The sequence below is a fragment of the Colletotrichum godetiae genome (assembly GCF_030913485.1).
Source record: "Colletotrichum godetiae strain CBS 193.32 chromosome Unknown BDP55scaffold_37, whole genome shotgun sequence".
Lineage (NCBI taxonomy): Eukaryota > Fungi > Ascomycota > Sordariomycetes > Glomerellales > Glomerellaceae > Colletotrichum > Colletotrichum godetiae.
Window position 1 is genome coordinate 120758 of NW_026851285.1, and position 23119 is coordinate 143876.

At 52.7% G+C, this 23119-nt stretch overlaps 7 protein-coding genes across 7 annotated transcripts; 3 read left to right on the top strand and 4 right to left on the bottom strand.

Annotated features, from left to right (window-relative positions):
* Positions 1 to 2019: 2019 nt before the first annotated feature.
* On the top strand, positions 2020 to 5882 carry BDP55DRAFT_731292 (ubiquitin carboxyl-terminal hydrolase; the record flags this gene model as incomplete). The annotated part of the gene is made up of 8 exons (XM_060579798.1): positions 2020 to 2146; positions 2197 to 2344; positions 2406 to 2865; positions 2924 to 4519; positions 4572 to 5171; positions 5224 to 5541; positions 5593 to 5722; positions 5773 to 5882. 8 exons carry the CDS (start codon positions 2020 to 2022, stop codon positions 5880 to 5882), a joined length of 3489 nt encoding a protein of 1162 aa, XP_060426534.1.
* A 635-nt stretch (positions 5883 to 6517) lies between these two features.
* On the top strand, positions 6518 to 7399 carry BDP55DRAFT_246158 (Tim17/Tim22/Tim23/Pmp24 family-domain-containing protein). Its single transcript, XM_060566245.1, has 3 exons — positions 6518 to 6731; positions 6786 to 6881; positions 6950 to 7399. The coding sequence occupies exons 1-3, from the start codon at positions 6630 to 6632 to the stop codon at positions 7304 to 7306; spliced, it is 555 nt and encodes a 184-aa protein (XP_060426535.1). The 5' UTR covers positions 6518 to 6629; the 3' UTR covers positions 7307 to 7399.
* Positions 7400 to 8155: 756 nt separating this feature from the next.
* On the bottom strand, positions 8156 to 9800 carry BDP55DRAFT_558271 (endo-beta-glucanase; the record flags this gene model as incomplete). Its single annotated transcript, XM_060569785.1, has 3 exons — positions 8156 to 8929; positions 9004 to 9104; positions 9191 to 9800. 3 exons carry the CDS (start codon positions 9798 to 9800, stop codon positions 8156 to 8158), a joined length of 1485 nt encoding a protein of 494 aa, XP_060426536.1.
* A 3798-nt stretch (positions 9801 to 13598) lies between these two features.
* Positions 13599 to 15383, bottom strand: BDP55DRAFT_558032 (SKIP/SNW domain-containing protein; the record flags this gene model as incomplete). Its single annotated transcript, XM_060569754.1, has 2 exons — positions 13599 to 13766; positions 13824 to 15383. The coding sequence occupies 2 exons, from the start codon at positions 15381 to 15383 to the stop codon at positions 13599 to 13601; spliced, it is 1728 nt and encodes a 575-aa protein (XP_060426537.1).
* A 635-nt stretch (positions 15384 to 16018) lies between these two features.
* On the bottom strand, positions 16019 to 16828 carry BDP55DRAFT_634803 (uncharacterized protein; the record flags this gene model as incomplete). Its single annotated transcript, XM_060572712.1, has 1 exon — positions 16019 to 16828. The coding sequence occupies one exon, from the start codon at positions 16826 to 16828 to the stop codon at positions 16019 to 16021; it is 810 nt and encodes a 269-aa protein (XP_060426538.1).
* A 1623-nt stretch (positions 16829 to 18451) lies between these two features.
* On the top strand, positions 18452 to 20008 carry BDP55DRAFT_750203 (uncharacterized protein; the record flags this gene model as incomplete). The annotated part of the gene is made up of 5 exons (XM_060580614.1): positions 18452 to 18494; positions 18710 to 19083; positions 19171 to 19299; positions 19329 to 19511; positions 19664 to 20008. 5 exons carry the CDS (start codon positions 18452 to 18454, stop codon positions 19838 to 19840), a joined length of 906 nt encoding a protein of 301 aa, XP_060426539.1. The 3' UTR covers positions 19841 to 20008.
* Positions 20009 to 20233: 225 nt separating this feature from the next.
* Positions 20234 to 22282, bottom strand: BDP55DRAFT_558171 (FAD binding domain-containing protein; the record flags this gene model as incomplete). The annotated part of the gene is made up of 2 exons (XM_060569773.1): positions 20234 to 22125; positions 22189 to 22282. 2 exons carry the CDS (start codon positions 22280 to 22282, stop codon positions 20234 to 20236), a joined length of 1986 nt encoding a protein of 661 aa, XP_060426540.1.
* Between the last annotated feature and the right edge of the window lie 837 nt (positions 22283 to 23119).

The following is a 23119-nucleotide window of genomic DNA, read 5'->3' on the forward strand; positions in this document are numbered from 1 at the left end:
CGGCGCAAAAGCTGACAATGCTCACTTCGGCCGAATTCACTTCTTCAGAATGCTCGCGTAAGTGGGCGCGAATCCCATTGGATGTGATACTAGTTGGCCCATTGCTTGTAGATTTCTTCGTGGAGAAACAGCCCGCAGAGAGGTTCTGGGAACCACGCTTCGAGGGAGAAGACTTGTTATGTATTGGAAGCAGATTTGTTGTCTAGCGTCCACTTTGTCACAAATGGGTAGGTAACGTAGCAGAAATTAGCCGTATCCCCATATGAGACTAGACGTCTAGACCAAAGTTTCAGGCGACGAGATGGGGTTGCAAAACCAAGCTACCCAGGCACTGCTTACTGAGAGCATTAGAGAATCTGATGAGTCCCAGGCGTTTGGCTGTCTGTTAGTCCAGCTTGTTTGGCCAAACTGGGTGACTGAAGAAGTGGTGGCTGATATGCAAGGCTGAGATGACCTGAGTCGATCAGATGTTAAAAAAGACAAACCCGCCGGCATCACATCACCAGTATCACCGTATCAGGTCTCAGAAACACAGGTGAAAGGAAACTGGAAAGGCCAAGCTCTGTTGGCAGTCACGGAAACGTCATTGGATGGGTGGGGGCTTTCTTCCCCAATCAGAGGGGCAAAGGCCATCCCATCTGGGTACATGCAGCTTGTGCCAGACAGCGGCTTCACTGACTGGCCGCGCTGGAGCAGCAGGTGAAGTGCCTTACACGCAAGCCCACCTTTGCCCCCAGCTGCCCGGCATAAAAGGTCCTGGGCTTCGATGGCGGGGCACCTTGTCCACGACACAACCAAAGGAAACCCCAGCTCTGTTAAGGCAACATCACCTTCTTGGCGTTTATAGCTAACACGAACTGTGTACTCCTCACACCCGAGCACTCCATCCATAGGTAGGTACGTCTAGCATCTAATACCTTAGGTCTCACAAGGGCCAGTCTGTCTAGTACTCTTGATACTGCACTGCGCCTCACCTCTCTCTACTTGATGATTCTCTCCACGACGAGACCCTACCTAAATACTTGAGCTACCTGTCCTTGGTGCTTCAGTTTGCATAACACTGGTACAAAACCACTTCATTATCCCCGTCCCAGTCATTCAGGAAGAAAAAAAAGTCAGGTCGGGCTTACTGTAACCCTTTGCACCTTCTACCTGAGGTGTCCATCCATTAACTAAGGTGCGGCGTGCCTTCCACTCACTGCCTCGTGCCCGGTAGTTACCAAGTGCCCACCCACTTTACCAGCGACAGCACCTGTACGTACCTGCCTTACAGTGCAGTTGCACCTCCTCCATTTCCTGCCTTACCTCACCTCACCTCACCTTGTCGACCGACCTTGCACCTGTCTCTAGGTTCCGCACCTGCTTGGACCAGCCCGCCGCCGCCTCCACCTTCCTGGTCTTGTCTTTTGTTCATGCAAGATCTCTTCCTCACCAACATTTTGTCACGACCTGCTTCATCCTCCAAAGGCAACAATTGCTCATTGCACCCGCCACTTCCTGGGTCAATAACGCAGCCTGCCGTCTACCGTTGTATCGCTTGTCGCCCTGTCGCCTACCTGCCTCTGCGGCACCCACTCCGTCATCGAAGCAGCCCTGGCGCAAATCGCCAGTCTGCTGCTTTTCCCTGCCTGGCAACGGCATCGGCTCCTCTCGCACTTCCCTTCATCCCGCGGCACATAGACCATGGTGAGTCTACGAGACAAAGCAACTACTTACCCCTTACACAATTTTACCTCCTTTCTGCCTTTCGTCTTTGCTGGGCTGCGTCATCCTCACGACTTCCCATCTCCTTCATCGCCCCAGGCTTCAGCTTGGACTGCTTGGACTTCGAGCGACATTCAATACCCCGCCATCAGGCCAGCCAAGCTCTCTGCTGCTCCCGCATCTATTTCTACCTCTAGCACGCCGCACGGCTTCCTAGCTACCCTTCCACGACCGTAGTAAATATTATTTCGCTTCTTTGGCTGACTAAGTCTACTACTCCAGAGCTACAATAACGATATCCACTCGCCGAACGAGATGGTGGTGGACACCGACGAGTACGTCGGCGGCACCGACTCGGAGAAGGAGCCTATCGCCATCATCGACCCTGACAACCTTGACAATGGGACCGAACAGCTGCAGGACCTGCCTCTGGCAAATGACTGTAGGCATACCCAACCTCTCGTATACTGCGCGCCGGCTAACTCGGGGTAGTTGATGCTATGAAGGATGTCATCTTCCCGCATCTCCACGAAGAGCCCGAAGTGCTCGAAGACGTCGTCAACACATGGACTGTCGAAGCATGGCGGTCAATGTCAAAGAAGGAACACGGCCCTGTGTTCCAGGCGGGCGGCTTCCCATGGTGCGCTACCTGCATCCCCTTTGGTGCTCCGTTTCGATAGCTTCGCTTACACTTGCCCCAGGCGCATTCTTCTCTTCCCTCATGGTAACAATGTGGACCAATGTTCCATTTACCTTGAGCACGGATTCGAGCCGACGAACATCCCCGAGAATTGGAGCTGCTGTGTGCAGTTTGCGCTTGTGCTATGGAACCCGAACGACCCGACTCTCTACACCCACCACACGGCGCACCACCGATTCACCAAGGAGGAGTCAGACTGGGGCTTCACTCGCTTCCTCGAGCTGCGAAAGATGTTCAACGTGCCCTGGGAGGGTGGTAGTCGACCACTGTGCGAGAACGAGACTGCCAACATTACAGCCTACCTCCGCCTCGTCAAAGACGAAACGGGTGTCCTTTGGCACAACTTTAACAACTACGATTCCAAGAAGGAAACCGGCTACGTCGGCCTACGCAACCAAGGCGCCACCTGCTATCTGAACTCTCTTCTTCAGTCATTGTACTTTACCAACGCTTTCCGAAAGGTACAGCTAGCTATAAGACCCTTTGCATCTTTTCTGCATCATTGCTGACTTTCTGTAGGCCATCTACGAAATTCCCACAGACCACGAAGAGAGCATGGGCAACAGCGCGTACACTTTGCAACGTCTCTTTTACCAACTGCAGACCTCTGAGCAGGCGGTCGGAACGAACGAGCTGACCAAGTCCTTTGGCTGGGAAACAAGACACATTTTTGAACAGCAGGATGTTCAGGAGTTGTCGCGAAAGCTAATGGAGCGCATGGAAGAGAAAATGAAGGGTACCCCGGCCGAGCACGTGCTCCCGCAGATGTTTAGTGGTAAGATCAAGACTTACATCTCATGCGTCAACGTCGACTACGAATCCAGCCGAGTCGAAGACTTCTGGGACATCCAGCTCAATGTCAGCGGCAACAAGAACCTTCTGGATAGTTTCAAGGACTACGTTCAGGTCGAGAAGATGGACGGCGAGAACCAGTACTATGCTGGTGACGACTTCAAGCTGCAGGATGCCAACAAGGGTGTCATTTTCCAAAGCTTCCCCAACGTCTTGCACTTGCAGCTGAAGCGGTTCGAATACGACATTCAACGAGACACTATGATGAAGATCAATGACCGATACGAGTTCCCCGAAACGTTCGACGCAGCGCCGTATCTCTCCGAGGATGCCGACAAGTCAGAGTCATGGACGTACCAGCTTCATGGCGTCCTCGTTCACAGCGGTGACTTGAACGCTGGCCACTACTATGCATTCCTCAAGCCTGAGAAGGACGGATGGTTCTACAAGTACGACGATGATAAGGTCACGAGAGCCACGATGCGTGAGGTGCTTGAAGAGAACTTTGGCGGAGAATACAAAACACATCCTGCCAACCACTTGCGAGCACCTCTCCAGAAAAAGGCTCCGGTCGTACGCCAGAACAGCGCATACATGCTGGTTTACATTCGCCAGTCGCGGCTGGATAACATCCTTTGCCCGGTTTCGAAGGAGGACATCCCTCTTCACCTGCGGTCAAAGTTCGACGAAGAGACTGCTCTCAGAGAGGCGAAGCGCAAGGAAAAGGAGGAGCAGCACCTCTATATCGGCGTCAAGGTCATTACGGAGCAGACCTTTAAGAATCACGGAGGCACAGACTTGACATCGTTTGATGCAGACCAGGCCGAAGGCGATGCGGCGCCACGCTCGTATCGTGTATTGAGAGCTTCGACGATGGAGGATCTGGTAGGTACCATTGCAGCAGACGTTGAACAAGACCCACGCAAGGTTCGTCTCTGGATTATGGTTAATCGCCAGAACAAGACAATTCGTCCTGACCAGCCCATCATGGATCTGCGACCTACGGTTGAGGAATGCTTCCAAAGGGCAGCTGCACACCGAGATCAATTCCTGAGAGTCTGGGCCGAAGTGGCAGAAGAGACCACACCAGAAGGCGAGGCAGTGTGGCCCACGTACCAAGGCCAGCTTAATGGAGTTGTTGTGAAGAACGATCTCATCTTGATCTTCCTCAAGCACTTTGATGTGGAGGCCCAATCTCTTTACGGCGTCGGCCATGTCTACATCAGCAAGGAGAAGAAGGTTGAGGAACTGGTCCCGATCATCATGAAGAAGATGGGATGGGGCGAGAAGCTGCCAGGCGATGAGAAGATCTCGCTTTGGGAGGTAAGCTCTTTATCCCCGGTGTGCATATTGAAACTATATTGACCATTCCCAGGAAATCAAGCCGACAATGATCGAAGCCTTGAAGGCCAAGCAGTCTCTTAAGGCTGCAGAACTGCAGGATGGCGACATCATTTGCTTCCAAAAGACGACAGAACGCAAGGGCGACAGGAACATCCTCGAGAAGCGTCTGGGTCTGGGCGATAAGCAGGCAGCGGAAGAGCCTACCAAGAAGGCCGACCGCTTCGACGACGCACGGGAGTACTACGACTTCCTTCACAACAAGAAGACTGTTAAGTTCCATGCGCATCCGACACGCTGTAATGCCGAGAGATTCCCTCCCTTTGAGTTGGTCCTCAATTCCAAGATCAGTTACGACATTCTTGCAGACCGCGTCGGCGACAGGCTCGAAGTCGACCCTACACACATCCGCTTCTGGACAGTCAACTCGGCTACAGGCAACCCTAAGACAACTGTCAAGCGTGGCGTCAACCAAAGTCTGCAGCTCATCTTGAACCCGTCCGGATACAATCAACTCAGTTCAAGTCAGCGAACTGATGCCTTCTACTTTGAAGTATTAGACATGAGTTTGGCCGAGCTGGACACCAAGAAGAGCATTAAGATCACTTGGCTCAGTGAGGGCATCACGAAAGAGGTGAGTTACAATGAAGGATGCCGTAGTTGAATGTGATGATAACCATGTACAGGAACAATTTGATCTCCTCGTGGCCAAGAACGGTAATATCGAGGACCTAATTCAAGTCTTGGTTCAGAAGGCCAGCATCCCCGACGAGACTGAAGGAGGCCGTATTCGCGTGTACGAGACCAGCAGTCACAAGTTTTACCGCGAACTCTCGCGTGATTACCCCGTCATTAGCATGAACGATTACACCAACGTTTTCGCGGAACGCGTACCCGAGGAAGAGATCAGCGACGAAGAGGCGAGCAACTTCATTCAAGTGTTCCATTTCCAGAATGAGCCCAGCAGGGTCCACGGCGTGCCTTTCAAATTCATGCTTGTCGAGGTATGTGCCGCATTCCAAACGATGCTTCACAGAATACTAATGAGATGCCAGGGTGAGCAATTTGTGGATACCAAGAAGCGTCTGGAGAAGCGGACTGGCATCAAGGGCAAGAGCTTCGAGAAGATCAAGTTCGCGGTGGTCAAGAGATCCCATTTCTCGAAGCCCCAATACCTTAACGATGGTAAGGGTTTCCCAGAACTATCCTCTTTTGCAATGCTGACAGATGAGTAGACGACGAGTTGTGGAAGCTTGCGACGAATGACGATGATTACCTCGGTCTCGACCACGTTGACCGGACAAGAACGCTTAGAAACGGCGTTGGCGACCTGTTTTTGCGGTAATTCATGGTGGCTAGTCTTCTGCAATCTTGGATGCCGAAAGAACGTTGTATCGAGAGGATTTAGAGTTTTTGTTCGATGCATCCAGGATCGATATCGGTACGCCGGGTGATACCAGGGATGAGCAGGAGGTTCCGTGGTTCAGGATCCATAGCAGCAAGCAGGCTCGGTCTTGGTTCAGGCCTGTCTGCGTCCGAGGACGTTTTTATGGCATATCAAGCAAGCATCACAGCAGGCCTCTGATTGACGGGCTCTTCCGATAGAGAACAGGATCCATGTAGCTCAGTTTTCAAGAAAGGTGGAAAACATTCATAAGGCAAAATTTGGCAAAGATGAATGAGCACGATGGTGACATTGACCCGGCGCCTCGGCGGGATTGGACGTGTAAGTAAAGCAGCCGAAGTGAAGCACAGATGCAACCCCGGAGAAGGCCCGGCATTTGGCCCCACCCGAAGTCGGGATGGCCCGCTCGGAGGTCGGTCGGTTGAAGAAGAACGGTGGGGTCTGCACGTGCTCCGCCGATAAGATAAGAGGTACCTCGCCATGGAAGGCGTAAAATAAATTTGCCATCGGCGCATTCAGGAACGAGTGTCTAGGGGCGGTCTTTGCTGGCAGAAATATTACAAGATCCATCAGCTCCGGCGCATTCATTTCCAACTCTACGCGTCGCGATCGCTTCTATCCGCGGAACTCAACCGAGTCGCTCTCTATCCACGACCACGACTACCTTTTTAATTTCTACATAATACAATGGCTTTTCCCGGCGGCGGTGCGATGCCCCCTCAAGAGTCGCATGGCGGATCCCCAGGCGCCGCGGCAGCTTTGGGCCCTCCGGACCCTGAGATCAAGGCTGTATGTTAGAGGCGTGCCTCTTTCGAGGAGACCATATGCTAACGATAGCGCTAGATGACCAACTTTATGGAGAACTGCTTTACGAAGAGTATCATGTCCGGTGTCATGGGTTTCGGTATGGGAGGATTGTTTGGCATGTTCATGGCATCTGTACGATTTGAGCCCCCTTCCCCTCCCCCTGTGGACATTCTCAACTAATCCCTTTTCGTCTTGCACAGATGTCCTACGACACCCCCTTCCACACAGCAACGACAGCCGGCCAAACGACGGTGACGCCGATCGCGGACCTGCCCTTCCGCCAGCAGCTCCGCGTGGGCTTCAAGGACATGGGCACGCGGTCGTACGGCATGGCCAAGAACTTTGGTAAAGTCGGCGCGCTGTTTGCAGGTATCGAGTGCGGTATCGAAGGGTTGAGAGCTAAAAACGATTTGGGCAACGGTGTTGCGGCGGGGTGTCTGACGGGTGGGATCTTGGCCAAGAATGCTGGGCCGCAGGCTGCGTTGGGCGGGTGTGTTGCGTTTGCGGCGTTTAGTGCTGCTATTGATGCGTATATGAGGCAGCCGAGCGATGAGTAGGGGGTTGTTGTGTTTTGAGGGAGACAAGGAAGAGGAGGGAAGGCGGGACGTGAGAGGATACGATGAGGAGGCAGTCGTCTCTGCTCTGTTGGGTTGGGTGAGGCCATGAGCCTCTTCTACTCTCCGTCCTGGACGATGGGCCTGATTTGACCTCTGTGGGAATCACTTCGCGTCTCTATCTGTACATGTACCAACAAAAAGGCGGATGGAAGATGTATCTTTTGCATTGCACGGCGTTACGGGAACGGGTCGCGGTCAAACGCTACTGGGCTTTTTTTTTTGGGCGGAGGAGCCGGTTTAGAGGAAGGAGGATGAGGGGACGACGATATAGATGCCAGAAACTCTCTCCACTTTGGTTTTTCTCAAGGGTGGCGGTGTTGTTGTATTGTACACACGCTCGCGCCAGCGGGACGCCTCTGCTCAGATCTCTTGTCGAGTAGACTACGCGTTGGGAGTAAGAATAGACTTGTAATATACTGGACTCCAAACATGTTTGGCTAATTCAACTTGATGGATTGCACTCTGTGCGCATTTCTGCTTCATTCAATCTAAGTTCATCCTCCCATTTTGTCTGGTATTCTAATGATTCCGAGGTATCCTACCCAGAAGGGAATCAATCTAAACACCTTGTACTAGAAAAGGCTCGCTAGCTCTCACCAAAGAAAAGAAAAAGTCAAATAGTCGTAGAATCGGATCCCATCACGATCCTCGGCCACCCGGGGTTCCTGCCTTGGTGGCGACCTTAATTCATCTCATCTCGTGTAAGTCTTTTCGTCCTTGCCCTCTTTTCCCTGATTTCTATTCCCACTCAACTGTCTTCTCCCTAAACCATCAGCACCAGCGCCGCACTCACGACGCGGTGTAAAAGTTAAAGGCCCCAAATTCCCAGTACGCCGTCTTAAAGGCGTCCGGGTTGTTGGCCTGGAAATCCGAACAGCTCGTCCCGCCGCACCCCGAATCAGCATACTTTGCCTCGACGAGCGAGCCGCACACATCAATGTTGATGATGAGCGACTGGTTCGAAAAGTGGGAGCCCATATCGCACGCCGTGTTGGGGAAGTCGGCGAGCGCCTCGCCCCAGGTGCTGGGGTCGGGCGACGATGCGGCCGTGATGTCGGAGGGCACGGAATCCCGCGCAAACTGCCACACGCGGATCCCTTCGTCGCGCCACTCCATGGCCATGTACCCGCCGCCGCCGTCGTTGAAATCGGACCCGTACGTCGAGGCTTTACCCTCGACGCCGCAGCCCGCGTTGCCGTTTGTCGTGTTCTTGCAGTCCGACTGGAGCGTCGAGCCCGTCTGCTTGCGCTTGACGCTCATCTCGCAGCCCGACGTCGTGTGCAGCGTCATCTGGTTGCCGTCGGTGCCCTGGTTGATGGCCTCCATGACGTCGATCTCGCCGGCGTCGGGCCAGTTGTTGGGGTCCGAGAACCAGAGGGCCGGCCAGCTTGCGCAGCCGTAGGGGGTGTGCTTCACGTCGAAGATGAAGAGGCCCTTGTCGTACTGGTTCTTGGACTCGACGCGGACGGAGAAGCGGCCCGTCGAGGCGTCGGGGGAGGAGGTGTTGCCGGTGGTGTGGTCTACCCTCAGTACGGCGGTGGACGATGTGGCGTATGTGAGGTTCTTTATTTCACGAAAAGATTGCATACTCAGCCGTTGGTTCCATGTAGGTAGTAGTGGGTGGAGGTGGTAAATACCCTGCTCGCGGCCTCGTCGGCACCGACGTAGTGAACCATACCCCCAGTGGGATCGTAGGTGTTAAAGTAGTTGAAGCCGTCGAAGAAGTCCTCTCCAGAGTCTGTTATCATCAGATCGAATGTTCATGATCATGTTTTCAGCCGGGGGCTCGTGCAACGGGCGACGACCCTGAGCACGGTTCCGTACATGTGTCACTCAGCTTGTACGTCAGCTGGGAGTAGTCGGGATATCGGTTCTTGTTGTTTTGTGTGACAGTGACGGCAACGACAATGACAATGATAACGACGAGGGCACCGCCGACGCCGGCCCAGATCCGCTTCGTCCATCCCTTGGGATTCCACCACGCAGTTTGTTGTTGCCCGAGGCGCTCGTTTGAGAATCCGTAGTCGCCCATGATGCCGCCGTAGTAGTCAGAGTCGTTCATGGAACTCGGGTACGGAGAGAAGCCTCGGGGCCAGTCTGGGGTCTTTATCTCGTCCCGGAAAAGTGGGTGGACCAGGACCTTTGGTGGAACGACGAGTATCTCCGCAAAAGGCGTCTTGCTACGATTGATATTGGGCGACACGATATATGTGCCTGGCTGCGCCACGAAGACGCCTGCAGGCGGATGTTGACCAGGCCATCTCGCGGCCGCTCTAGGCTTCGGGGCCGGGGTGGGGGTGGGAAGCAACGGCTCTAGGTCGAGGGCGACGGCTCTAGATTTGCGCTTTGGTCTGGGAAGGACGGGTTTCGGACCCTTCCAGTACTCAAACGGAGTGTACCCGAGTGATGTGTTTGGCCCCAGATTTGGAACCATCTTTTCTTCAAGCTGATACGCTTCACGTAGTTCCACCCCCGATTTTTCAGAGAGTGACGACTACGCCTATCATACGTAGTATGTACGCGTACGCTGGTGGACCACAAAACCCGGTCCAATGGCGACTAGCGGATGAGAAGGGCAAAGGGAGACACTGAGAGGCAGCCCGGCTTTTTTTTTTGTCTGCAGGGTGCGTCGATGGCCGTCTCTTTCTCGCATCAGGGATCTGAAAAGAAATGCGAGTGTCGGGCGTGAAATGTTCGTATTATTGCTGGTGTGCCAGGTTTCCGGGCTTACTATGGCGTGGTAGGTATGCCCGAAGCAGGTAGATGACTCAAGTGGTGATGAGAGAGGCCTTGCTCTTTTCTTTCCCTTGTTCTGTCGTAATGATGATGGTGTAAATAAAGCGACGCAGTCCTCTCAGAGGCTTGAAGTGAAATTATAATAAGATATTAAAACAGAAGGTAATCGTAAACGCCAAGAGGCGCTGAATATGCGACGGAGAAGAGATGAGAGAAGGGAGGTCTTACATGATGCAGCTAGAGGTGGGAAACCTGGAGAAATAAGCATCGATCGTGGTTCCTCACGGACAGACAACCTTTTTTTTTTCCTTTCCCTCAAGAGGCCACGACGACGCGGGGGGCGAGACATGATACACGGTGCCCAACAAGCAAGCAACTGCCAACTTTGCAATTGAGCTTCAGCTGTGCGTCCGAGGTATGGATGATCCCCTGGAGATCACAGAAGCCAAGGGGGTGGGTGTCAAGCATAAGGAAACGTGAGAACGACTGGCACCTCCGCGCGCCGGCGCCAAGCACGGGCTCGGATGTAAACTGGATGATGGTACCGAGAAGGCTGCCAAGAGAAGTAGAGGAGGGCGGAACCATCAGACAGGCGCCTCATGGGGCTTCTGCGAGGAAGCAGGGACATCTGACTGCCGACCTTGACAGGCCGGGTCTTTGGGAGCGAAGATGGGGGCACCGGGGTGGGTGAGGCTGGGGTGTAGTTGTGGGCCGGCCCTGGAGTCAGACCCGAGGTGCATTGCGAGGAAAGTCAAGTCCTGTCAAAAGTCATGCTGTCTCTGCAAGCTCGCCTGTGCGTCTGGGGTGTCGTGTCTGGGAAGAAGCTTCTTATTCATGCTTTAGAGGCAGAGACAACCCTCGGGGCATGAAGGAAGGGGTATTCGAGGTGAGGGGGGCCAGCGACGGAACATCCAAAGTGGGCGCCTACAGCGTTGCCGTTGCAGGGTTCGAAGAAGAAGACAAGAAACATAGATGGGATGGATAGCTCTGGCTCGTGGCTCAGGGTGGGAGGCAGTGCCGGGGTTCCTCGGCCAGCGTGGAATTGTGATGGACAGACGACTCACGACAGAGATACTTAGATTGGGCATTGCCCAGCGTCAAAGTTCGAGGCAGGGCTTGCCCCTCAGCCCGAAAGGAGGACCGGATGTCAGGTTTGGTTGCAGTCTCGAGACGAAGAGCGAACGAATGCGAGTGCGTTCCCAAGTATGAGTGCCAATGTCAGTGACCTGCCTCGGCTCCCAGACAGCATCTCATTCTCGTCTTTGCTGCGTGGGAGATGATGGCAGACATCGGTGTCAAAGAGGCATGACATGATGTATCCCAAGTCTTGGTTACTGTCGTCGCCGTCGCCGCACGAGATGGTGAGAAAGAGAGACGGGGTTGAAGTCGTTGTCGGATGAAGCAACCGGCAGGATCGACGCTTCATAGCGCCTCATAGCGGATGCACGTCGACGCTGTCCGATGTGACATGCATTGGATTGGATCTAGGAAGACACGAAAGACAAGCAAGTTGAAGTTGGGAGGAGACAAACTTGGCTTCTCGCATCAGGGGTAGGCAGGGCACGGCTTGAAGGCCGAACCCCCAAGCATTCATTGCAAGCACCACCCGCACTAAAGGACTTGGCGACAGGAGCCAAGTTGGACCACCCGTGAAGCCCTGAACTCTGAAGTCAATGGTATGGAACCCGCACGGCTAGTCGTATGCATTGCCTTTTCTCAGTCAAAACGCCCGAGGAACTATGTCAAGTGTATGGTCTGTCTGTTTGCTATTTCCTCTCCGATCACTCGATCCGATGTCATTTACCCTTCTTGGAATCATGGAATTACTTTCGCAAGACCCTAGTTTACAGGTGATGGGAAGAAAGGTAGATCATCAGCCCTCGTCTCAAGCCGACACCTTGATCTAAGTAGGGTTTCTCATACAAATTGATTGAGAGCGATTATCAAAAGATAGATCTAGAATCGGGACTGGGAATGAAAGAAATGAGTAAATGAGCAAGAATAGACGGAACAGCTGTCATGTATTCAATGTCTCACAGCCAGTCCGCGTACCTGACATGACTAGGAGCCGCATTGAAGGATCGACTGCTGATGTGCGGCGAACCATTTCGTGATTGATCTGCACCTGGGTATCCGCCAATTCGAATTCGGATCACGTTCGGCTTGCCGCTCCGACCTCCTGCAACGCCACCCAGGCCAACTCGTGGAACAAGATCGGGAGAGCTGGTCAACAATTTGACATCTGCGACCTGTCCATCGGGAGGTTGGAGGGGTTTGAGTGAACATTAGAAATGGGTTGCAAACAGCCCGGAAAGCCTGACCTGCGTGATGCGAACATGAAGCCTAATATGTATATGTGAGGTCAAACTCTGGAAAACGTTCCGCTGGTGGTTGGACAGATTTAAGCTTACAACAGCTCTTACTCATTCTCCTTCCCTCCTCTGTTATTACTCTCTTCTCTTTGCGTCGTCTCACGATGCCCCAAATAAAACACCAACTCTCCTCACTTCATACTTCACGGTAACCCACCTTTTGCTACTCTCCGCTGCTGCCCTCGCAACCCTCTTAGATAGTAAACTCTTACCCCTTGAAGAAAAGTATGAACAGTAACATTCCTGAAAGCCGCTTGGCTCACAGCCAAGGCATTGGCAAAAGTCTCCGACTCGGAGCTTAAAAAGCCACGAGAGTAAGAAAGCAACTGTTTCAACACCAAAACCTGTCAACCAAAGCTACCTACTATACCAAGATACCTACCAAACACAATACGGACTTTAATTATAGGCCCGGAACGTCCAATGCTCCAGCCACCACCCACGTTTCCCACAACACTGCCTGATCTTCGTCTCAACTTTTCTTCCCTTCCCTGGCTCGCCTGATGTCTTGAATCTTGGTTCAACACCCGGACCACCATGCAAAACCACCAATGACACCCCACGACGTGCCCCTCGCCGGCCACGACTGTCACTCCCGCCGACACCCTACTCTGACAAGTTTTACCGAATCAAGAGGCCTGTTTGCCTGTCAAACCCAGCAGCCATCCAGTCGTTCGCTCCAGATGCCAATATCCCCATCCGTCTCGTCCGGTTCTCGGCCTTGTCTTGGAAGAGAGCATGAGGTTTGCAACCAGTCCGATGATAAAAGTCCGCATGAATTCGCCGTCTTTGAAACAACCAGCGTCGTCGCTAGGCCAACTCACCCAGTCGGCTTCGAGCCAATCTCAACAGAATTTTCGCCCTAAAACACAAGAAAGGGTCATGAAAGTCTACGCAATCATCCAATGTTTCTTCACCACGTCTCTACATGTAGGCCCAAATCGAATTTCTGCTTTTAATTGCATTATGCACTGCAATTTTGCAGTTTATGAGGCTGTCCACGATGCCCCGATTAAGGCCGCCCATCTCGATGCCAGTCAAAACAAGTTCCACCCGCCCTGTCGTACAACTTGGTAACCCAAAGCTTTTCTTCGGCTACATGGAAAAAAATAATCCAGCCTTGTTTAATCATCATCCTCTTCCACTCGTGCCCGCTTCGGCTGCCGGGAATCGTTATCCTGAAGGCCGTACCCCCTCTTGGATGAAGAGTTTTGCTCCACCTCGGACAGGAACTTGTCCACGTTGAAGGGGTCCCCGGCATCCTTTTCAAACTGCACCGGTCCCTCTCTCGCCTGTGTGAAATGTTTGTTAGCACTGCCCTTTGCTCTCGTTTGAAACGGGTTACTTACCTCGACATCTTCTGTGCCCTTGAACGTCCCCCTACCTAAAGCCTCGCCGAACCGGCTGGTCTTTTGAATCTTGGCCATCTCCTTATCACCTGCCGCTTCGTCGTCCTCGTCGTCCATGTTGGCTCGCGGGTTGTAAATGCTGCCAATGGCCTCCTGCGCTGCGAAGAGCGGCTTGTCGTAGTGGTTGTCCTCGTTGAAGCCGCTGTCGAAGCCGCTGGACTGGTTGAAAAGTCTCGAGTCATACATGGTTTCCTTGGACTGGGTAGGTTTGGCGAGACCCAGAGCAATCTTTTCCGAAATGTCGCGATTTTGTTCTCTTGCCATGACCTGGACTCTCCTCTCGGCACCCATGCGTGACTGTCGGAGTTTCCTCTCCTCCTCGCGCATACGCTCCTTTCGTGCCTTTTCTCTCTCCCGGATCTCGGAGTCCTCCGAGCCGTCCGAACCTTCCGAGTCTGAGTCGCTGTAGCTGCGTGACCGTGACCGTGATCGTGAGTCCCGTCTGCCGCCGCCGGCCCTTTCTTCACGAGCCTTCTGGGCCAGCATTCTGAGGTTCTCTTCCTTTTGCGCCTTCTCCTTCTCTGCCAGACGCTGCTGCATGGCTGCACGCTGTCTGACCTCCTCGCGGGCGTGTCTGTCTGCAACATACAGCGCTTCAGAGAATTGAGCAAACTTGTCGTTGATCGCCACGTCCTGGAGTCCGCGTCCATCGGCCGCTAATCTCTTGTCCAAGGGGACCGTGAAACCCTTGGGGTTCTTCCAGTTGGAGACCGGCGGAGGGATGCGCCAGTCCTCCTGATCCTTAGCCGTCAGCTTTCGTGGCGGCGATCTCAAGACGGGGGGTGGCGGGCTTGGCGGTCCGCGAGGGATCTTCTTGTGCTTGAACTTGGGGGGTTCCATCGGGTCCCTTTGCCGCTCTACAATCTTCATGATACGGTCCTGCTTGGTCGAGTTGTCACCCATCTGGTTCGCTGGTGTGTATCGCACAAATGTCGGGTCATTTCGCTTTCCAACACTGAGAGTCTTTGGCTTCTGGGCGGCCACGGCACCGCTAACCAGCGCTACCAGCGCATTCTTCGTCTTTTCCGCCGTCGCTTCCACCTCCTCTTGACTCGGCCGGCTCAGATCGATTTCTCCAGCATCGGCGCGCTGACGGAGAGGAATCAGATCCTTGAAGGAAGTATGGACGATTCGGTTTTCGGCGTGGCCTTGACGCGCAATGGCCCCGTAGTCGAGCTTGCCCTCGCCGTCGACCTGGATGGCGAGCGCGTTGCTGGTCGTCGCGCCCTTCTTCCCCATGTCGAGCGGGTATTGAGCGATCGGTATTTCGGGGAACGCGCCGCCGTCGCCAAAGTCTTCGGGTCCTCGCGGTCGCCATCCTGCTCGCTGTTGGTATGGTGGAGGGCCCGATCGCTTCAGCACGATTTGCGTCTCGTCCAGCTGGCCGGCGCCGACGATACGCGGGCCGCGTTGCAGGGCGCGTGAGGGAGCTTCCTCATCTTCGCCAGTGTACTTGGGTTTCGGGAGGGCCGAGGCCAGTGATGCCGCGATCGAGGCCATGATGATCGGCTGCCTTCGTGAAGCTGTGTTTAGATGGAAATTCGAAAGATGTCACCTTGAAATTCGCAAGGCAGGTTATGCGCCTGCTCCGTTTTGGACTAGCGTGTAAATGAAAAGCGGGTCTTGTGGTCGGTACGTACCTCCACCTTGCTTCCTCCCATTAGCCTCTCGCTGGCTTTCATCACAACCATCTTCCTTCGCTGGCAGCTGAGGAATTGTATTTCTGGGCAATTCCAGTTTCGGGGGAGAAACGAGCGGCAGCAGGAGTAGAATCATAAGACAGGCACTTGCGCGCTACTGATACAATATTGTCGTTGCCGATGGCTCTTTTGAACTCCGCAGTCACCTATCATTTCAAGGTTTATGTTTGATGATTAAATGGCACAAATTCCACTAATCAGAGCAACAAGTTACAGAACAAAAGATTTGAATGAGACAGACAGCGATGTGTTTTCATCAGAATGTGTAACTTGATCTCCCTAACACCGGAGATGGTGTCCTTCTTGATTACTATGAAGATAGCTAGTCACCTTATGCTTCGCCCTCAGCACATGACATATCAACCTTAGGTAAGATTAGTTTTACAGGATACCGAGCGATAAACACACAAATCTCGACCATCAACTTGAATTTGCTTATGTTGATTTCAAAGCCAACATGGCAATGCGGCCCTCCATTCTCGAGATCTTACCAGAAAGAGAAGCATGGTAGGTGATTCTGTTGTTGTGATTCTGCCGCGTCTCTAATTCGACCCTGAATGTAGCGACGAAAGCTGAAACCTTGTGCAAGCCACAGTACAGAACCATTATCTTCCGAGTGACAAACTGTACCTCCGTAGCTTGGAATTCAGGGTTCGTATTGATTCTTGAGAGTGCCTTTTCGAAGCTCTTTTTGTTCGAACTAATCCAGTCGATATCGTCCTTAACAAGGTCTGGGAAGTTGTCCGGGGGGACGTTCCTGATCGCCAGCCTAGTAGTGTCTACCAACTCTTCAGACCCGTAAAGTAAAGCAAAGGGCTGTTGATGCGAACTGGCCCATCCTAACGTCAGGGTTAGAGGAAAGCTCTCACTGAAGTTACTGTCGCTATCGCGGATTAGAAACTTCAGCCTGGCAGGATAAGATTTGTCAGGGTTGCTGGCGATGAAAGCCAAATGGAACTCGTCCCACAGATATTGCGGATGCAACTCAAGCTGTTCAAGCTTGAGGGATGTTTGAAGATTCAAGTCGATATGGAATGACCTACGTTTCTGTCTCCAAAAGATGGCATCTTCTTGTAGGCTCACATCATTTTGGACGTGGATTGTGAAAGTATTGTGAATCCTGGACAGGTTCCATGACTGCTCGTACGTCAACAACCAAGGTTCGCTGCAAATAAGACCTTCTGCTGTGCGTGTGAGAACGATGCAGACTGGTGTGTTTTGTCGCATGTCTACCCCCAGATACATGACATACGCGCCCTAGGCATGCCTGTATGACTTCTTCTCAAACCGGACACCTTTGTTGGTGAGAGTAAACCTGCTTTGTGAGTACTGTTTGGTGCCAGATCCTTGCAATTCTGAACAGGAGCTGAATTCGCTTGGAGGCCTCGCGAAGATGCCCCTGAACCTCTGATATCCCGCGTCCTCTTGGGTAGGCCCCCTCCACGCGAACAGAGGCAGGTCATTCGTCTCCCAGGATATTTCCTCCTTGAAGGCGACGGAAAGCCTTGGATCCTTCACCGTATATTGACATATTGAGTTGAAAATGCCGAGAAGAGAGTGAGCGCGGTCCTCGACACGTTTCGTCTTCTGAGATGCTGCCCAGGATATCTTGACAGTTATCGGAGTCTGCCGTATATTTGAGGAGAGCTCCAAAACTGAGCGATGTATGCCGATAATTTCTTCCAGCTTAACGAGGCAATCGACTTTTCGAGGGAATCACCCCCATTGTGAATCGAAGAACTCCACTTCGCTCGGAGCAATGAGCTCTTGTAAACTTTAGCCCCGAGTGAACCATCGACAGGCAGCAAATGTCTTTTGAGTGTAGGGAAAGAAATACGTCAAGTCCACTTGCTCGATCAATCTCTCGGACGCCGGTAAGTCTGACAGAAAAACAAAGCAGACGGTGGACTCCCTGTACCATGAGAACATTGAGTTGATAGCTTTGCTTAGTTCTGCACTGCTCGATTTGTCGATACAGCAAGTGTCCACCCACGCATATTAGAAACCTCGTTAGCGCGCAAGCTCACATGTCTTCTCAATCTTGGAGAACCCGGACTTATGTCTCGCCCCAGTTTGTTCGATGTCTTGAAATCCTGGAAGGTCACCTCATCGTCCTCCCAGGTATGCGACAGAATGGCGTACTTGATTGAGAAAGGCTCCGACACCTCTTCCAAAGTCAAGGTGTCAATATTGACGAGACACACGCTTAGAAGTGCAGCCCTTGTGATGACCTCTGGGCTTCAAATTTCAGATGATATTTTACGAATGTCTTTCTCGAGGTTGGCAGAATATAATAGAGTGTGGAAGGAACAGTGTCAGTATAGCAATACCGGTGCACCTTAAGGTGATCAGCTATACATAAGCGAGTTGGCCAACTGAAAAGGGCCTGAGATGCGAGACCTTTACGTGTCCATTATCAGCCTTGTTTGAAGATGGCTGTGCTACAATGGCAAATAGGTGACTACTTGGTACTTACCCCCTTAAACATCATTAAACCGACCGTAATACAGTACCACTTGGTAGGAGCCTGATCCGCCTTGCCCCGCATACTTTGTCTTTCAGTCGCCTCATCCCCTGTGATGCCTCCCTCCTATCTACTTTCCCTTACCTCGCTCGTTCCGTCGATAATAGAACGACTTTTTCAATCCAACCTTATAAATCAAAAGAAAAGAAACTTGAACCAGCAACGAGGACATATTCTGGTTATGCTGCCTGATGGTCCAGACGATCAACATCGCAGTATGTCAACCCGGCGTTCTCTCGACAACGTTCGTCTTGGTGGCATCACCAATCAACGCAATGGATGTGTAGGCACTATCGACGAGGAATCACTGCTTCTAAATCACGATAATCACTTGACTACCCGCGATGTCTGCTTGGCTGAAGGCTATGGTGATCAGGGGAGCCTCGGGTCTCTCTTTTACTTGACATACTACCCAAACACCAATACCGGCAATGCCACTTTGAGCCATCCATCACGAGTTTGGAGCCTCACGAGAAAACTAACTTTGAAATGCAAGCATTTTGAATCTCTTTCATTTCGTCGTTGCATCATTTCATCTTCTAGAACTGTTAGCTATCTGCATTATAGGCTACATCACCTTTCTCCTGGCTACGGTATCCTAGGTGTCATTGCTGGAAGATATCCTTGGAATCCAAACGAAGTTTTTGCTTTCAATCTAACCGCTGTGTCTCTTCTTACGGTTATACTGGAGTTCGTAACCAAGAAAGTGTCATTGAACTTGCCCGACGCTCTTGGAGGCCTGCTTTATGCTGTTTTGGGCAATATTGCTGGATTCATCATTGGTATCGTTGCCTTGAGAAATGGCCAAGTTGGAATTGTTCAGTCAACTATGCTAGGATCAATTCTCTCGAGTTTACTGCTCTTCATGGGCATATGCTTTGTTGGAAACATAGTCAACATGCGCGATGTGTTGGACGCCGAGGGCATACAACAAAGCTTTTCTCCCATCACAGCACGAACAACACGTTCATTAATGGTAATTTCTTTGGCATCCTTTATTCTTCCTTCTACAGTAAGTATCCCCCTTTATGAACTTCGTGTCTTAACTAGTCTTTTGATTTAGCTCTCCTCTGTGTTACAAATTCGGGGAAATGACGCCGCCAACCTGGAAGTCAATCAAGCCATCACTCTCCCCTCTCGCAGCATTTCTATAATCCTTTTGCTACTCTACATACTCACACCAAAATCTTTAGTATTGACGTTTCGAACTACGAAGAAGAGGCCGAAGATCCAATCATAAGCCTCCTTCCTGCTCTCACATTACTAGTTGTTGCTGCATATTGCATCGCTATTTGCGCCAATCATCTGCTGGACAGCATTTGCCACGTAACACACATTACCGAGAGCTTTAGCACTTTTATTCTTATCCCGGTCGTGATTAACGCGACAGGGCATGTTACTGCTGTTCTCATGGCCACCAGGAACAAGATGGACCTCGCCATTTGAATCACAACAGGCTCTAGCATTCAGATTGCTTTCCTTGTGACCTCCTCTCTCGTCTCTCTCTCGGGTGGATTGTCGCTAGGCCTATGGACTTGACTTATGGATTTTTCCAGGTCTCTGTCTATAATTTTTGTACACTAGTTGTCATTCTTTCCTTGACGAAGAGCGGCAGGTCTAATTATCTGAAGGGGGTTATGGCACTTGATATGTATACTGTCATTGGTTTGGCTTTTTACTTTTCTCCCAAGAACATCCCGACCAAGGAGAACACTAAGGTTAGGATTTCCTGAAAGCCTCCTATGACCGGCAAGATCATTGGCACTAAATGAGGTGACGTCTTTTATCAAAGCAGCCCAGACCAGCCCGGACAAGACTTCAAAATTATGATACGCTCTGTCTGCTTTGCGTCAAGAAATGCGAGGAGCTAAGTCATCGTCACTCTCGTCAAAACTCAGTTCGCTTATGAAACGAGATCAAAAGTCAGGTTCAAGAAGATGTACTAGGACGCAGTACTCGCTATTCTAATGCCTTGTGAGATCATCTCACAATCTTCGTTCTAAGGTCTAGGCAGCAGGTCATGCCAGCCACTCTTATATACAGCAGTAATATTTACAAAGAAGTCTCAACAACGCCTAAGGTAACCCTGGCGGCTCAATTACTCAACGCAGCAAAACAAACACCGACTACTGCTTGCGGCACAACTTGCTGTTCTGCGAAGGCAAGTTGCCCATGATCATCTCCGACATCTCCCAGCTCTCGGACCCAACACCATTCTGCGCGTAGAAGACGTCATTGGGGTCATACTTCTTCTTGAGCTCCAGTGCCTTTTCGTACTTTGTTCCCCAGAAGGCCTGGGTGAAGTCGGGCTCGATGTAGTCCGACTCAGACATGTACGCGCCCGCGCCGGGGGATACGTCGCGCCAGCGCTGCATCCAGTCAAAGGTGAGCTTGTCGCTGGCCGTCTTGATGACGGTCTCGTTGGCGGTCGGGTCCCAGAGGGCGGCGGTGATGCAGTGCATAACGGCCTCGCGCCACGCCGGGTTGACGGCGTTGTCGGGGTATCCCGTCTTGGGCGCCGCCATCATGTTGAAGGCCACGATATAGCCGCCCTCCTCGGAGACGGACTTGATGGCCTCAAAGGTTGCGTTGAGCTTAGTCTCGTCTTCCCAGTTGGCTCTGGGGAAAAGACGGCTGGCTTGGCGGATGGCGTTGGATCCCCAGGGCTCCAACGGGAACGAATTTTGCCAGGCGGAGTAAAAGTTGTCGTACTCGGTGTAGACGGGCTCGACGACGAGGCCCATCTCGGCCCATTTGGCAAAGAGGGGAGCCGCGAGCTCGCTGAGCTCGACCTTTGTCATGTTGGGAGCCCACCAAGGGCCCATGTCGAAGGCGAAGGAGGTGCCGAGGTTCTGGATGCGGAAGTATCCATAGTTGGCGTTGTCGACAGCATACTCGACGAAGCCGTCAAAGTAGAAGCGCAGCGCGGTCCAGAACTGGTCGGTGGTGAGGTTGTCACCGCTGGAGAAGGCAAAGGTCATAGTGGTGATGTTCATCTTGGGCTGCGCCTTGACGACAGCAGAGGTGACGACGCCGTACGTCGAGCCGCCACCACCGCGGATGGCCCAGAAGAGATCGGGGTTTTGGGACTCGCTGGCTGTCACGAAGCGGCCGTCGGCAGTAACGACTTCGAAGGAGAGGACGTTGTCCGCGGCCATGCCGTACAGACCGGACATGGGGCTGTGTCCGCCGCCCTGGACGTAACCACCCATGACACCCACGGTCTGGCCTTCTCCTCCGACGGCGGTGACACCGTACTTGTTGGCAGCCTCATAGATCTCATACGCCTGGACGCCGGCGCCGAGCTTGAAAGCAGGGCCGCTGTAAGAGTCCTGCTGGTAGTTCTCGTAGAAGTCAATGTTCTTGAACTTATGTGTCCAGATGGATAGAGCACCGTATCCGGTGGACTTCGCGCCAAAGTCGTGGCCAGTGTTCTTGACGACGAGGCGGAGGTTAAGGTTACGGGCAAAGTTGACGGCCAGCTGGACGTGGGCGACGGTGGTGGCCTCAACAACGTAGGAAGGCAGACCACCAACCTTGCAGTTGGTCTCGCCGACGTTGATAGTTGGGGGCATGCAGTTCAGGCCCTCAAAGAGGACGGCATTGATGGCCGTGGGGTCCTCAGTGTGGTAGTACGACCCGTTGACCCAGTTGGCGGTCAAGAAGTCGCACTTGGCCTGGTCATAGTTGCCAAAGTCGTCGTAACACACAGAGGCCTCAGGGATGGTCTTGGTGAGAGCGCCGCCCAGGAGGAGATCGAAGATGTTCCAGACGAGACCGATCGGGTACAGGATGTCTCCGGGGTACGTCTTGCATCGACCAAAGAGCGATCTCTTCTCGACCGAGGATCCGTCCTCGAAGCCAAACAGGGAGATGTTGGACAGCTGAAGCGCTGTGAGGTTCGAGAGGACGGCATCGGTGAGCTGAAGCTTTTCCCCGTCAGAGAGACCGGCGGAGGTGCTGGCGATGGAGACGTCAGCAACCTCGGCGGCCGGGGCAACGGTCGAGGCGTCGGCGGCTAAGGGGTTATAAGTCAGTCACTTCAGTCCTTGATGATTCAAGCGGGTAGTGTAGTACTTACCAACTTCTTGGCCGTCGACGACGATCGTCTGGGCCGCAGCCAAGTGGCCAGCAGACAGGAGAGCCGCCGTCAAGAGGGAACGCATCGAAGACATGGTTGCCACGTGGATTCAGACGCGAGTACTGCTGATGGACGGATGGGGAGCAGGAAGGATCAATCAATAGAGATGGGACGAAGTGCTTCAAATATAAGACCTCGCAGATCTAATTCGCGGTTCTCCCAACGGCGACAGCGGGGTGAACGCGTGGAGACCGAGATGAGCAAATGGAACGTTGGACTGATACTAGACGACTGGAAGGGGCGGCAGAGAGGCCGAAGCGGTGGGATACACGTTTGCAAACGACGAGAACCAACATGGAAATGGCCTTGCTATGCCACCTAGAAGGGGATCGAACGATGGACGACGAGGTATAATAGCGGGCAGGAGTGGGCTCGATGGCAATAGTCTTGCTGTACGTCTGGGAGGCATTACCTTATTGCGGATTGACGTAGGTCAAAGCATCCACGGTCCACGGCCGGGATGCAATGTTTGCAAGGGCTCTTCTACACTACCTGTATAACCCATGCCTTTCTAAGGAAGCCAGATGAGGGGGCGCGAAGGGGGCAAAAGGTCAAGGACGAGGAACAGTCCAATATTGACGGCCGAGAGCACCCCAAAAACAACTGATAGCGGCGGATGCGTCGCAGGCATCCTTTGTCTGGGGTCCCAGATTTGGTCAAATGTGCTCGTTGATAACAGGCATGAAGGGAATCCCTCAAGAGACGAGACTCCGTCCGAGGGAGATGAACAATGCTGACCTCCTCGTGGGAGATGATGGGTTAGGGGCAATCCTGGAGGCGAGGTTGCCATGTTCGGAGCCGTTGCCAAAGAGTCTCATGGACTTTGGAGTTAGGACAACACGAGAAAGTCACTCACACGCAGTACTCCGTA

Coding starts and splice junctions, on each gene's coding strand:
- BDP55DRAFT_246158 (XM_060566245.1), top strand. CDS start 6,630: ATGGCTTTTCCCGGCGGCGGTGCGATGCCCCCTCAAGAGTCGCATGGC. Junction 6,732..6,785: donor CGGACCCTGAGATCAAGGCT/GTATGTTAGAGG, acceptor CGATAGCGCTAG/ATGACCAACTTTATGGAGAA. Junction 6,882..6,949: donor TTGGCATGTTCATGGCATCT/GTACGATTTGAG, acceptor CGTCTTGCACAG/ATGTCCTACGACACCCCCTT.